General features: G+C 36.2%; 1 protein-coding gene across 3 annotated transcripts in view; it reads right to left on the reverse strand.

Moving 5' to 3' along the window:
• The window catches only part of Top2 (DNA topoisomerase 2), a 144,651-nt gene that overhangs the window by 124,521 nt on the left and 5,393 nt on the right, over positions 1-14,737 (reverse strand). For all 3 annotated transcript variants that reach the window (XM_081746017.1, XM_081746018.1, XM_081746016.1), the window contains exon 2: positions 2,377-2,560. In XM_081746017.1, coding sequence (XP_081602143.1) covers positions 2,377-2,545 — 169 coding nt within the window. In that variant the 5' untranslated portion in view covers positions 2,546-2,560. The remainder of the gene's footprint in view (positions 1-2,376; positions 2,561-14,737) is intronic.

The following is a 14,737-nucleotide window of genomic DNA, read 5'->3' on the forward strand; positions in this document are numbered from 1 at the left end:
TGTCCTGTGGTACCATGAGACACGATCACCAACCACGGTGCAGAGACAGTTCCAGACAACATTTGGGAGGACTCCACCTGATGTCAAGAGCATTAAAGCCTGGTATGAGAAGTTCAAGAACACAGAGTCGGTTGCTGATCTTCCGAGGTCTGGTCGACCAAGAACCTCAGCAGACACGGTGGAGGATGTGCGGCAGTCTTTTCTGAGAAGTCCTAAGAAATCGGTGCGCAGGGCCTCACGTGAATTACAGATGCCAAAAAGCTCTATCCATGACATTTTACACAAACGTTTATTGTTTCGTGCTTACAAAGTGCAACTCGTTCAGGCCTTGTTGCCCGACGACGGTACACGTCGATATGACTTTGCGGTCGAAATGCTATCACGTATTGAGGACGATAATGGTTATCTCAGACGAATTGCCTTTTCCGACGAAGCGACATTCTTTGTCAGTGGAGTAGTGAATCGCCATAATGTACGCATTTGGGGTTCAGAACCCCCCAGGGAGGTCAGGGAGTTCACCAGAGGCAGTCCAAAGGTGAATGTTTGGTGCGCGTTATTGCACGATCGAATTATCGGGCCATTCTTCTTCGCTGAGGATACCAATCACATCTGCAGTGTACCTGGATATGTTGCAGCTGTATGCTGTTCCTCAGCTGCTTCAGTATCGCCCCGATGTCGTTTTTCAGCAAGACGGTGCACCACCTCATTGGGTTTTGGACGTCCGTGCCTATCTCGATAGGACATTTCCTGGGCGATGGATTGGTCGTGATGGACCAACAGCTTGGCCTCCACGCTCTCCTGACATAGCCCCATTAGACTTCTTTTTATGGGGTTATGTCAAGGATGAGGTTTACCTAACACGTGTACCAGATCTTGAAACCCTGCAGAAACGAATAACCACAGTCGTTGCATCGATCCCTCCAGTGATGTTGGCTAATGTGTGGATGGAAATTGAATATCGCCTAGATGTGCTACGTGATACCAAGGGTGCTCATGTGGAAGTGTACTGATGTGACCAAAACTTTTATAGTTTGTAAACAATTCAACACCAGTTTCATATTTCTATCTTATTTCTAGCCTGAGTTATCAATTTCTGTAATCAGGGAAGGACTTCTCGGACACCCTGTATTACAATTACAGTATTTTTTCCATGATAGAAATTCATAGTAATGTGAAATACAAAAATATACATTTTTTTCCTGTCTTGCAATTTCGTTGCTACAGAATTAATAATTTTGTTTTGATTTCCTCGCGGCACACCGGTTGGGAAACGCTGAATTAGACTAACAAAGAAGCAGTTAATTTTCTACGAACTATGCTTTATTTTCTTAAAATTTTGCTTTTTAAATTAGTTTTCTCTGGACTCCTAGATCACAAAACTATGTTTATGTTACCAAACTGCCTACAGTGCTCTCCTTCCCTTTTATTTGTTTTGTTCATTCTACAAAAATCCTATGAAACAAATGTACCTAAGTACAAACACAAATGTTTAAATGGGCCCGCGATGGCTTAGTAGTAGAGCGTTTACCTCTAGTGCACGGCGTTCCTGGTTCGATCCCAGCTTGCGCAATATGAATTTTGAAGTGGACAAAAACCGTGTGTGGGGGTTCTTTCCCCTTTCCAATCACTTTCGTCATTCTACCGTTATCATTCACAATCTCCCTTAGCCTAGACGCATAATTGTGGGTATTAAACTTAAAATAAATAAATAAATAAATAAATGCAGAATAATGCCATAAACTTTTCGAACGGCTATGGGTAGACAGGCAGAAAATGCACCTACAACTTCAACTTCACTTATATCAAGGCACTCAGAGGTTAATCCAATGTACATTTCTCCAAACTTCAAAATGCACGGATAATTTTTAGAAATCACTCAAAAGCCGTCACTCGCAACACACTGAGAGACCAATGTTAGGTATATCTGAAATTTATATTTTTGAACTACGTCTCTAAATACATTTGTACTTTCATATTTTATATACAAATGCAATCTAGATTCGTATTTCGTATTTGAAAAAGGGAACGCTAAATACAAAATATTTCGATGGTTTTAACTAACAAAACAATTTGACATTTCATAAAGTATTGAAAAATTTGTTAATCCATATATATTGATTATGCCAGTATATAAAGGAAATAAATACATTAAGTGATCCTAATCAGAGTATCAATTTAACATTTTCCTCCGAAGAAAAAAAAAAAAAAACTGGTCTGAAATTCCCTATTTTGGACCTTCTACTTTAAAATAATAAAGGATGAAATACTAAAAACTGTCACAGACAACATTTACGTAATGAACAATGTGTCGTTTTCTTATCGTCCAGAACAGGTTCACATTTGTATATAAACGATTTATTTCAAAATCTGACTAACCTATATATGTGTCTGGACGGAGAAGAATGTGCTCAAGCTGAGTCTTCTTTTGGTAAATCCTTTCAACCGACATTTTCTTCTTCGCAGGCTTTTTCGGTGCAGAATCGTTTCCCTCAACAGCTTCCACCTCGCCGTTGGTAGTAACTTCATGATTTGTGTTTGAATTCATATTGGCAGAGTTTTCCTGGAAGAATTTAATTTAATTAATTGAATGAACAGTATTTATACGAAAACATGCAATTTAAGAAAACAAAATTTACACTAATATGCAACACACTTACTTAATAGTGAGTTACACCATTCAAAATTAATCACTATCTGGAAATGCGTAAAGTATTCGGTTTACGATACGGAGCATTTCAATATTGACTTAGCAATTTAGAGGCAATAGTTAAATGAAGGGGGTGGGAAGTGATATTCTCACTCCCTCTCCGTTACAGGTGATCGCCGTATTTTTTATTTACAGCGTGCCTCACAAAAAAGCAGAAAATTTGGATTTTCTACAATAAGAGCGATTGTATGTGCAATAATGTGTGTTATGTGCAGTTGTATAGTTTTGCGCTGTTTCATTGTGTATATTACGTATGTGCACCCAGATGTTCCAAGACTAACACAGTTATGGATGATCACGAATGGACATGGCAACAAGACTGTGCGAAGGCCCACACAGCAATCGATACTGTGACCTGGATAAGAATTAATACTCCTGACTTCATCGAACCTAACGACTAGATCTTAACGTGATAGATTATTGCATTTGGGGTATACTGCTACAGAAGGTTCAAGAACAAAGGAGACATCACAAACATTGATGGCCTGAAAGCTGTACTGACAGATGCCTGGAACAACGTTACACTTCAAACTATTCAGAATGCCACCGGAAATTGGTTACAACGTCTACCTCGTGGAAGCCAAAAGGAATCATTTTGAGCACTTGCATTGATTATGAGCATTCAATTGACGGTGTCAGTAAAATATAAATGAAAATATGTGTGTCCACCTCATATTACAGAATCTACAATAGATTTCCTGCTTTTTTGTGGGGCACTTTTTTTTTTTTATTCTTTCCATAAAACTCGTAAGTGAAAGTTGTATTGTGAAATCTAATATAATGCAACAATGATTGCATATTATTCACATTCATAGAATATTTTCAATATGAGGACTACTATTTAGAAGATTTACAAGAAAAATCTAGTAGCTCTAACTCACCATGGAAAAGTAGCATCTAGGAAACATGATAAGGTATAAATCGCATAATTAACACATTACAATGTAACCCACTGTAAGGAGAAGCAATTATACACAACAAACTCTCTAACATAGTAAAAAGATACGAAGTTCCTATATTTAAAAAAAAAAAAAAAAAAAAAAAAAAATCATCATCTACTTTTAGAATAACGCTAATTCCTTTAGCGCATTTACATACCTTACGCCTATCCTATACAACATGAAAGCACAATTATAATGGTTACAAAATTTTTGATCTCGGCTTCTAGCCACATGTGTGTTGGGAAATTTTCAATCTGGACCAATTTCTGATGGGTGAGCATATATCAGATATTTCCTTACATTTCTTATTAACTTACAAAATATATACAAGCTGCTGACCGTACACCAGGGTTTGAAAAAACCCGGGTATTTTTGAAAAAACCCAACCCACCTGGGCCCATGTGGGTTTTTTCGGGTTTTATTGGTTTTTTTCGGGTTTAATTGGGTTTTTTCGAAATATTTCAATCTCTTTGGGGTAAAAATGTTAAAATATGATTTACATTTTATGAGTGTCATTGTCACAACTTGCAACAACTTTCTATTCATTGCTGTTTTGAAAAAAATTGCCGCCATTTTGAAATTTTATATTGGATCGCCGAAAAAATCTATACAGCAAATTTAGAAGGTCTTGTGCTTCTACCCTCAAAATATCAACTTAAAAAGTCCGAAAATTGCACCTTGTAGCATGGATACCCGCTATTTTGAAAAATGGCCGCCATTTTGAAATTTTATGCCGCCAAAATATATGCAGCTGATTTAGTCTCTCGTGCTTCTACTTTGAAAATTTCAACTTGAAAGACCTAAATTGCGCTTTGTAGCGTGGATATCAGCAGCGGCGCAAATTTGTCTTCAACATTGGGGAGACGGGTAAGACGGTATATATATATATATATATATATATATATATATATATATATATATATATATATATATATATATATATATATATATATATATATATATATGCGATGTACAAAAAATTTATGAACGCGAAAAACAATGCTGCTGGGGAGGATTACCCATGTCGGTCCCGGCGTCCTCCACAGGGGACATAAAATATGACGACATTATTATTGCTTTATAACTTTAAAATCCGACTGGCAACATTGAAAACTGTTTACAAGGGATGATCCAAATATGACATTTCCTGTAAACAGTTTTCAATGTTGTCAGTCTGATTTTAAAGTTGTAAAGTAATAATAATATCGTCATATTTTATGTCCCCTGTGTGGAACTCCGGGACAACATGGGTAGGGGAGCAGAGTTGTATTCAACATTGGGAGGCGGTCAGATTTGAGGTTTATTCTGGGAGGTATCAATTTCATCTCATTTTCCTTTGTGACAGTTGGACACAAATCATCACATTTCTTCCTAAAAGACACATTTCCAATCGGATTATTGAGGGAGACAGTTCCAAGATTGTAAGAGATATGTCCCCATCATCCCCCCGGTATTTTCGCCAGTGGATATCAGTTATTTTTTTTAAAAAAAAAGCGTGCCATTTTGTAATTTTACGTTGGTATGCTGCCAAAATCTAAACAGAAAATTTAGTGTGTCTGGTTTGTATCCTGAAAATTTAAAAGACCGAAAGTTGAACACTGTGTGGTAAAGGCAGACAAACTAACAAATGTAGATCGAGTCATCCTAGGAGCCTCAGTGACGTTCGCTAAATATGAATACCAAATAGCTATATTAATTTATTTATTGAAACAGAACACAACAGGTATTATACCCAATTACAGTGTTCATCTTTCATGAAATAATATATTTACAATTTCCCTTTTAAACCTTGTGAGGCAATCAGCGTAAATATCTATATTATTTGTCATTTTTAAGAGTATGTTGTAGGTTGCACTAATCCTCCATGTTGGCGACTTATTTAGGATATTAGTCCTTGCTTTTGCATAATAAAATAAGTTATAGTTTTCTGGACGTGTTTTGCTACCTGGAACGTTTATTTGAAAGCTCGAAAGCAATTCGTTGCAGTCTAGCTTATTATTAAGTACCTTGTACAAAAATATCATGTCAGATAACTTTCTTCTTTGTTTGAGGGTTAGAGTTTCAAAATTCCTATTCAATGAATTAGTGTTTTCAGTTCTTGGGAAAATGTTTGTTTCCTTATATACAAAATATCTAAGAAATTTGGATTGGATTTTTTCTATTTTTAGTGAGTTAATTTTTGTATCTGGGTTCCATACAAGCGTCGCGTATTCGAGTTTGGATCGAACGTAAGTTTGATATAATTTATGAAGTGTGGCAGGTTTACGAAACTCCCTACTAATTCTTAGAATAAACCCAAGATTTCTGTTCGCTTCATTTATTATGTTATCAATATGTGGTTCAAATGTAAATTTCGTATTATACATTACTCCTAAATCATTGGCAGTACTTATAACGGGTAGTTGAGTCTCATTAATTGAATATTTAAATTGCACTGGTTTTTTACGTTTTGTAATACTCATGATTTTACATTTACTAATATTTACATTCAATAAATTACTTTGACACCATTGCACCACTGAATTTATGTCTTGTTGAAGTTGATTACAGTCATTTATGGAATGTATACATCTAAAAAGTTTGAGATCATCGGCATACAACAGTTTGTGGGAATACGTTATACATCTAGGGAGATCATTTATAAATATTACAAATAGTAGTGGACCCAAATTTGATCCTTGTGGAACAGCAGATAGTTGCAAGTATTCGGTTGACTTGTATCCCTTATATACAACGAACTGCCTTCGGTCTCTCAAATACGACTCGAAGAGCCCAATTAACTCTGCGGAGAAGTTAAATTGACGAAGTTTCTCTATTAGTACCTTGTGATTTACTCTATCAAATGCTTTCGCAAAATCGGAGTAGATAATATCTACTTGACCACCTTGATCTAGAACAAACAAAGACATAATTTATCAAAACATCTTAAATATTCTTCAACGTAAAATAAATGGTCTTATTGTTGAAGTTCACTTTCGATGCTTTGTGCATTCAATTACGGGAATTACCCGAGCACTTCTTGCAAGACCGTTCTTTTCCGAAAATTAATTTAAAACAATTAACAAAGATAGGCCTATAATTCATATTTTATAAAGTAAATGTTTCAAAATGTCTAAAATGAAATGAAATATCCTCCAGCGTAAAATAGTTTTATTGTTGAAGTATTCACTTTCGATGCTTCGTGGGTTGAATTGCGAGAATTTCCCGAACACTTCTTTCTCGACGGGGTTTCCCTGAAAATGCAGCTTGCTTTACTGTACATCGAAACTTCCATTAATACTGAAGTTTGAATGCAGCACTTGAAATAGTAAGCGTTACGTAGTCTTCAGAGCTCCGAGCATTTCTTAATTTTGACAAGAATTTTTACGTTATTGCTAGTGTTGATTCTACAGAATGCTTATTTGAAGGCAAGCAACAAATGACTGAACTTAACTACTGTTGTTGGAAAACCAAATTTTACTGGATACTTTTGTTACCATCAAAGGTAAGAAATAATACTAATAGTTTTACTAATGTATTTACATATTTACTGTTAGTACCGGCACCTATGACCTTAAACCCGTCAACGTATGAGGGATAACGTCCCTCGGCGGTGCCGAGTCAGGAAACACACTATTCATGGAAAGTATTTTCTAAAATACACAACCGCTTACTTTACTTCAAATAGGTTATAAGCATAATCCACACATTAATTTGTTCTACAATTATCTCAAGCTAAGGTGAGGGTTTTATTTATTTATTTATTTAGTGCATTTAGAGCTTTATTAAGGTCTTATGTTGAATATTGTTGTCTATCTTAACATGAAAGCATATAATTCGCCCAAAGAAAGTTTAAAATCTGATAAAAATAACTTTCAATGTGATCACCTTAGTTGTACCAATAATACACTAACAAAAAAGTCAAAAACCCAGGTGGGTTTTAAGATGGGTTTTTTCAGGTGGGTCCAACCCGAAAAAACCCGGTGGGTTTTTTCGGGCTGGGCCCACTTAGGCAAACCCTGCCGTACACAAGGACAGGTTTAGCATGAATTTTAAACATATGTTAAACAGTAATTCTGTTCATGTATGTAATACTAAATGTGATACCGATAGTACGGAATCAAGTATCTTTCCAGGATTATTTTAACGTAATATCCGCCATATGAGCAACGTGAGTAAAGATCTAATGTAACCATCAACTATAAGATATCAGAATGAATATTTCACAGAGCATGTGAACTAGAGATTTAATTTATGGTTAGTGTAAAGGGACAAGTTTTGTCGATAGATGTCACTACAGTCCTCGTATCTTTCCCCATGTATTTTTTACCTTTCACGAAAATTTACAATTTCATTTATAAATTTCAACCTAGAGACTTCAAATTTTTAGAGAAGGAACTTCATAACCTATTAAAGGGAACAATCCGTGCCGATTTTTTATTTTGAATTTTTTTCATTGTTGAAACAGTTCCATTGATAAAGGTTTGGATATCCATTTCAACAATGAAGAAAATTCTAAATAAAAAAATCGCCACGGATTATTGCCTTCGATAGATTATGAAGTTCCTTTTCTAAAAATTTGAAGTCTGTAAAGTGAAATTTGTAAGAGAAATCGTGAATTTTCGTGAAAGATAAAAAATACATGGCAGAGATACGATGACTGTAGTGCCATCTACCGGCAAAACTTGTCCCTTTAAACCAACCTTAATATGCTTGCATAAATATGTAACAATATCTAACGTATTATTTACCTAATTACTTCTTCTATCATCGATAGCTTCATTCATTGAAAATCCTTTAGAAAAAGATACGTATCTCTTTTACTCTAATGTTTGCAATCCGGAAATTAACATATCACTATCTTTGTTTTATATTTAAGTTTCTAGTCCGTGTTATTCAGAAAATATTGCGATCATCATGGAAACGAGATGGGCGCCATGTCACTATTTCAGTCCATTGCAGAACGTTGGAAATAACTGTGAAAAATTATACACTGACGTCAAACTACCCCACTAACAGGGCTGTCTGCCTCAACGTAAATATACTTCATTTACCTATGCTCCAGCTTGTGATCCCTTCGGAATAATAGCGTTTGTCTGACCCAGCAAAATAGGTATTCGTTTCTGCAATAACCTCTTCATTTGACGTAAATCGCCTTCCCGCCAGCTATTTCTTGAGATTTGACAAGAAATATCGAAGAGGATAAACATGAGAAACTAACAAGTTGGAATCGTAATTCGATCAATTTTGCTCGAACAATGCAGAAAGAGTGCAATGATTGCATTGTTCGAATGGAACAGGACTTTTTAAGTGCCAAGTATGGACGTTCGTTTGGCAATTCGGATTTCATATCGTCGAGCAACGATGCATATGACTGACCTCTTACTGTTCCTACTTTTTTCCAAATAGTCAATCACGATTATGCCTTGCAAGTCTCAGAACACAGCTGGCATTACTTTCCCAGCTAAAGAAATATATTCATTTTCTGTGGAACAGTCCTTCCGCTATGTAATAGTGTATTCATGCTTCATTCAGTGACGAAATGGCGCATTAAGTCCTGTCCATTCTGCCGAAACAGATGCAAGATGTCCTCGCAGCATCTCACATGAGTCAGTTTCTGGTGGACCGTAAGCAATCGCGGCACTCATCTTGCAGATAGATATTTCATGTTCAACTATTCACGCAAAATATAATGCGTCCATGACGCCAGCAATTTCAAGCACCTTTACTCTTCTATCATTCATAACCATATTACGGGTTTTGTCAATGTTTTCTGGAGCGGTGGCCTCCAACTGATAGTTTCAGCAGCACTTGTGCTCATTGACTACTTCGAAAATTTTGAAACCACTTATAGTGTTCTAATCTTAGGTGCACATTCATTATAATGTTTGACAAGTTTCTCTTTGGCCTCCTTGGGCAATTTATTTTCCAAACAATAACACTTAGGAAATTCTCCTTCATCCATTATCTCAGAAATCTCACATTTTATTCATTTCAAACGTATACCACGTACGCAACATTAGTTTGTAGTGTGTTCTTCCAAACAATGCTCTAAACTGACGTCTCGCCGCTTATGTATTACCAAATTAGAACGGAATAAACAAAGGTCTACGAAAATACTTCTTAAAAAAAATAATAATTTTGATACGACATGTTCCTGGTCACAAAACCCTACATAGCATTCCAAAATTTAAAAAAAAAAAAAAAAAAAAGCCTATAAACTTCCGAATTTGCTCAGATCTACTTACAGGAAAATGTAATCTTCCTACATTTTGTTGCAGAAAGCAAGAGGCGCACACTGCCTCGACACTGCCACTAAACAAATATACACGAGAATAGTCATAACAAATTTAAAAAAAAAAAAAAAGAAAAAGAAAAGAAAAGGAAAGTTTTAAAAAAATTCTCATAATGCTTGACAGACGATCCAAGTTTGTAAAGCGTATACGAAAGAAAGAAAACCATCATCATAGAAGTTATCTCATGAATGATGTAGTTGGTAAGATCTTCTCCCTGAAAACAGATGTTCTTTATAGCATGGGTTCAAACTATGTATCAAAGTTGATTTTAGAATCTGCATAATATAGACAAAGAATACGAGTGTATGGACGTAAAGAAATTATAAAATATGTCCTGTACTGTAATTACTCAGAACATGTAACTGTCAAAAGTCTGAGCACACTATTAATTATTAATTATTTTATTTTGTCCATATAAAACCATGCTTATTGGACTTTTTTTTTTTTTTTTTTTTTTTTTTTTTTTTTTTTTATATATATACAAATAAACAGTGTTGTTTACATGAGGTTACGAAAATTCATTGTCTCTTCGTCATCGAGACAAATTTATTGAAGAAAACTGCTTGGCAATAAACAGACTAACTTGTTTGATGATGCATTGTATCAACGATACCTCCAGATTGTGTATGAATCCTTGTCAGTAGTTGTCTCTTTACTCCAACAAACAGTTGTGCATGCACTATTCAATCTTGTTGTGATATGGGAAGACTGGATGCAAATCTGTGACATCTGACCTTACCATTTCAATTCGCGTGAATCATTTGAATAGAGTGAAGACCATATAAATACTATAAAATGAGGAACAGAAACTGTTAACTAATACTCGAAGCACGCATGCAACTGATTATTTTGCGATAAAAGAGTCATTCTCTCCGAAAAATTGCTCAGCAACCAGGTGGAGCAGTGCGTCGGAGTATTGAAAGACCATTAAAAGCGCTGTAAATATTACACGTAAACGCACTGATTGTCAAAAGAGCTATTTCTAATCGATATCAAATAAGATAGTGGCCAAGCGCCTTCAGAACTATGGTCCTGGGGGTAGGATTGACATAAAGAAGCCATTATTTCAAACAGGGAACATTACGAACAGATAATCCTGGGCCAAAAATTAAAGATTGAAACGATGAACAATGGAAAAGCGCACTCTGGACCGACGAATCTAAATTTCAACTTTTCGCCTTCCAATGTTAAAGTTTGTGCGTCGTCCCGAAGAGTGCTTTCACCCCACCCTGTAATACCTATAGCAAAGAATGGAGAAGATAGCGTCACTGTTTGGGGATGGTCTACAGACTACTAACTCGATAGTTCTAATTAATGGAATAATAAAGAAAAACGTGTTTCACAATGTTTAAGTGAGGTATCGAATTCCATTAGGAACACGGATTTGGGGCAGCAACTTTGTACAACAATAGGGTTACCATTCCAAGCATTCTTCCAAGCTATGCACCAATTATCCGCAATGCAAAGAAGAAGCTTACATCAACAAATGGACTAGTCGCCAGTCACCGAATTTGTTACCCATCGAACTCTTGTAAGATGAACTTGACAGGACAGTCTGTAAATAGATGCCAACGAATACTGAAGGTCTTTCTATCACTGAGCCACCGTCGTCCATTAGAGAGTACTGCATTCTATGTTTACAAATTGAAGATTATTAGTGTAAGACCATTACAGAAACTATAGGAAGACATAACTAGGGCAACCATAAAGCATAAAAAACAGTAAAAGCTAATGGAACTTTCCACCTATAGTCGGTACCATATCTGTGATTTTGACCACTTTACATATCCAGATTTGCTAATCTTATAAGCATAATAAAGCATAATTTATAGAAATAAAGCATAAAGCATAATGCTTAATGCTTATTTCAGAACCTTGTGTATGTGTACAATAAAGAAAAATGTTAATATATTCTGAGTTGAGTTGATTTTGAGTTTAACGTCACTTACAGCAGCGAGGCTGTATGAGACGGGACCTATTGATTAAAGTGGAATCCGAACTACATGAGCTTCCGCCGGGAATCGAACCGAGGTTTCCCATGCCAAAGGCGCGTATGCTAACCGCCTAGTCACGGAGCTCGTTAATATATTTTGTGCCAAAGAAAAAAAGAACAACAAAGGCTGTTATCAATGCTGCAAACAATGGAAATCAACTGCGAATTGCCTTTACACGCAACAATGGAAAACTCAAATTCCTTCTCTCTCTACACCTTCTGCTGAGTTTTTTTTTTTTCCTTTTTTTTTTCCCCTCACTTTGTGTTAAAAGGCAGGTAAGACTAGTTGTGCTTATTCCAGGATGCCAAAATCAAGAGTATATGCAATGTCAGAAAGTAAGATAATTCCAAACTGACCATTTCAAAGTAGAAGGCGGTAATCTATTTTGTAGTCTCTGTTCTGAATTCATCAAACATGAGAAGTTTACTGTGCAGGTATATGTTTCTTCTTCCAAACATCGCTTAAGGAAAACTGCACAAAATGAGAAAATATGTTGTACGGGAAAAATTAATAGTTACATACGCGTATACATTTTTAATTCTTGTGAAATAAAAACGAATAAAATAAAACAAGTATGTAATACAAATGAATAAAATAAAGTATAATTCAAGGAACATTATATTAAGGCATAATTTAGGAAAAAGCATAATAAAGCATAATGTAAGGAAAAGTAAAGCATAACATACAACTGTTTAAAGCATAAAGTTGATTGCCCTACTTATTACTGTTGATAATTCTGAGTATTACATTAATGTTTGCAGCCGGGCATTCGTTTCTAACTCATATTATATATATGAGTCCGTTTCTGACTCCGTTTTCCCTATATACATATTGGCAAAACGGATTCGTAATTATGTCGACAATATCCGAACATTTCGTTGTGCCCTATTTAAAAACCTGTAAGTAACAAAAGCGATGAAATAAATTAAGTCATTTCTGGAAATACCTAGAGACTAATTTCTGAACAGCTATTTGCAAAGTGAACACGAAAGAGTAAATGCAAGGTAGTAACTATAATTCTTAGTGCACTATTATTCGTCGCGTTTTTATTGCTCGTGCTTAGGCTTGGAATACGCTGACCATGTATTGAAATGTAGATGGCTAATTACAATGCACACAAAGCAATAAAAACGTACAGGAAACGACAGCTTCAGCGTATTTAATGCGTTCCGGAACAAGATTCCCTGCTGTTTAAAAGATATCTAAAAGAAGGTTAAAAAAAAAAAAAAAAAGACGTGTTGCTAGGTAAGGGGATTTAAGCAAGAAACAGCTGCTTGGAAGGTGTTTTGTGCAGAGTATTGGAACTATCTCTACTATTATAGACCTGGAAACCCTGACTAGCTTACAGTATAACTCTGGCGAAAGTAAAATTACGGAGTAGCCACCTAGGTCGCGTTTGCTGCAGGGGGTAACGCATCGGAAATGCATCCTCAATAGCCATACACTTAACAAAAACTCAGTTATGTGTATACGCACCCCCCAACACTAAACGAGGATAAATACAATTCTTCTGTTACTGACACTTAGCACATGCTATGTTTTTGTTCTTCACATGAACAGATCTAATCTTTTTAAGGGCGTATCCAGGACAGACCCTAGACAATTGCCCCCCCCCCCTCGTTTTCTCCAGAAAGAACAAATCTTAAAGGCACGATTGTAAATATGCTACCCCCTCAACAACGAAGGGAAGGGAAAATGATCTTGCACTCAAAGGTCTAAACACTACAAATACAATCTCGCTGTGTTTTCTTCCCTCATTATATAATAAATTTTAAAAAAAAAAAAAAAACTAATAATGAATTACATTAGTGAAAGATAAACACACCTGCAGAGGAAAGAACTAATCCTTTTCATAGAATTAAATCTTAATACATCAGTTTGCAATTCCAGTGCAACTAGTTCTTTTACTTTTATTCCTTGATTTTCCTTCTATTTGGTCTAGGAATTAATTCGTGCGGGTGGACAAGAGATGGCGCAACGAACGGAGCGTCCCACAGTTCCGTGTATCCACACATGTGTTGCAAACCCCTGTCATCGCGTATCGTTCGTAGTATAGGGCAGTGGATTAAAGCGTCAACAACACCAGTTTGTAGTTAAGTGAACATGGCGCAATTTGTGCCTGATAAAGTGTTTTTGCGGGGTGTCCTGCTGCATTACTTTAACATGCAGAAAAGTGCGACTGAAAGTCATCGTATTTTGGTGGAAGTGTATGGTGACCATGCTCTAGCTGAGCGAACGTGTCAGAAGTGGTTTGCACGGTTTAGAAGTGGTGATTTCGACTTGGCAGACCAAGAGCGAGCTGGACAGCCAAAAAAATTTCAAGACGAAGAATTGACAGCATTGCTCGAACAGGATTCGTGTCAAACGCAGGAACAACTTGCAGCAGCATTAGGCGTTGATCAAACAACAGTCTCCAAACGCTTGAAAGCCATGGGAATGATTCAAAAGATGTCACATTGGGTTCCACATGAATTGAAAGACAGAGACGTTGAAAGACGAAAAACCATTTGCGAATTGCTTCCTTCAACGACAGAGCAGAAAGGGGTTTCTGCATCGAATTATTACGGGTGATGAGAAGTGGATCCATTACGAGAACCCTAAACGAAAAAAGGCCCGGGTGAAACCAGGTGAACCAGGTCCATCACAACCAAAACAAGATATTCACTGTGCAAAGGTTATACTGTGCATATGGTGGGATATGAAAGGTGTGGTGTACTATGAGCTGCTGCAACCGGGTGAAACTATGAATGGAGAACGTTATCGACGACAATTAATGCGTTTGAAGCAAGCTCTGGCCAGAACACGACCAGAATGGGAGAA

The sequence above is a fragment of the Thermobia domestica genome, chromosome 18 (assembly GCF_964235325.1).
Source record: "Thermobia domestica chromosome 18, izTheDome1.hap1.1, whole genome shotgun sequence".
Lineage (NCBI taxonomy): Eukaryota > Metazoa > Arthropoda > Insecta > Zygentoma > Lepismatidae > Thermobia > Thermobia domestica.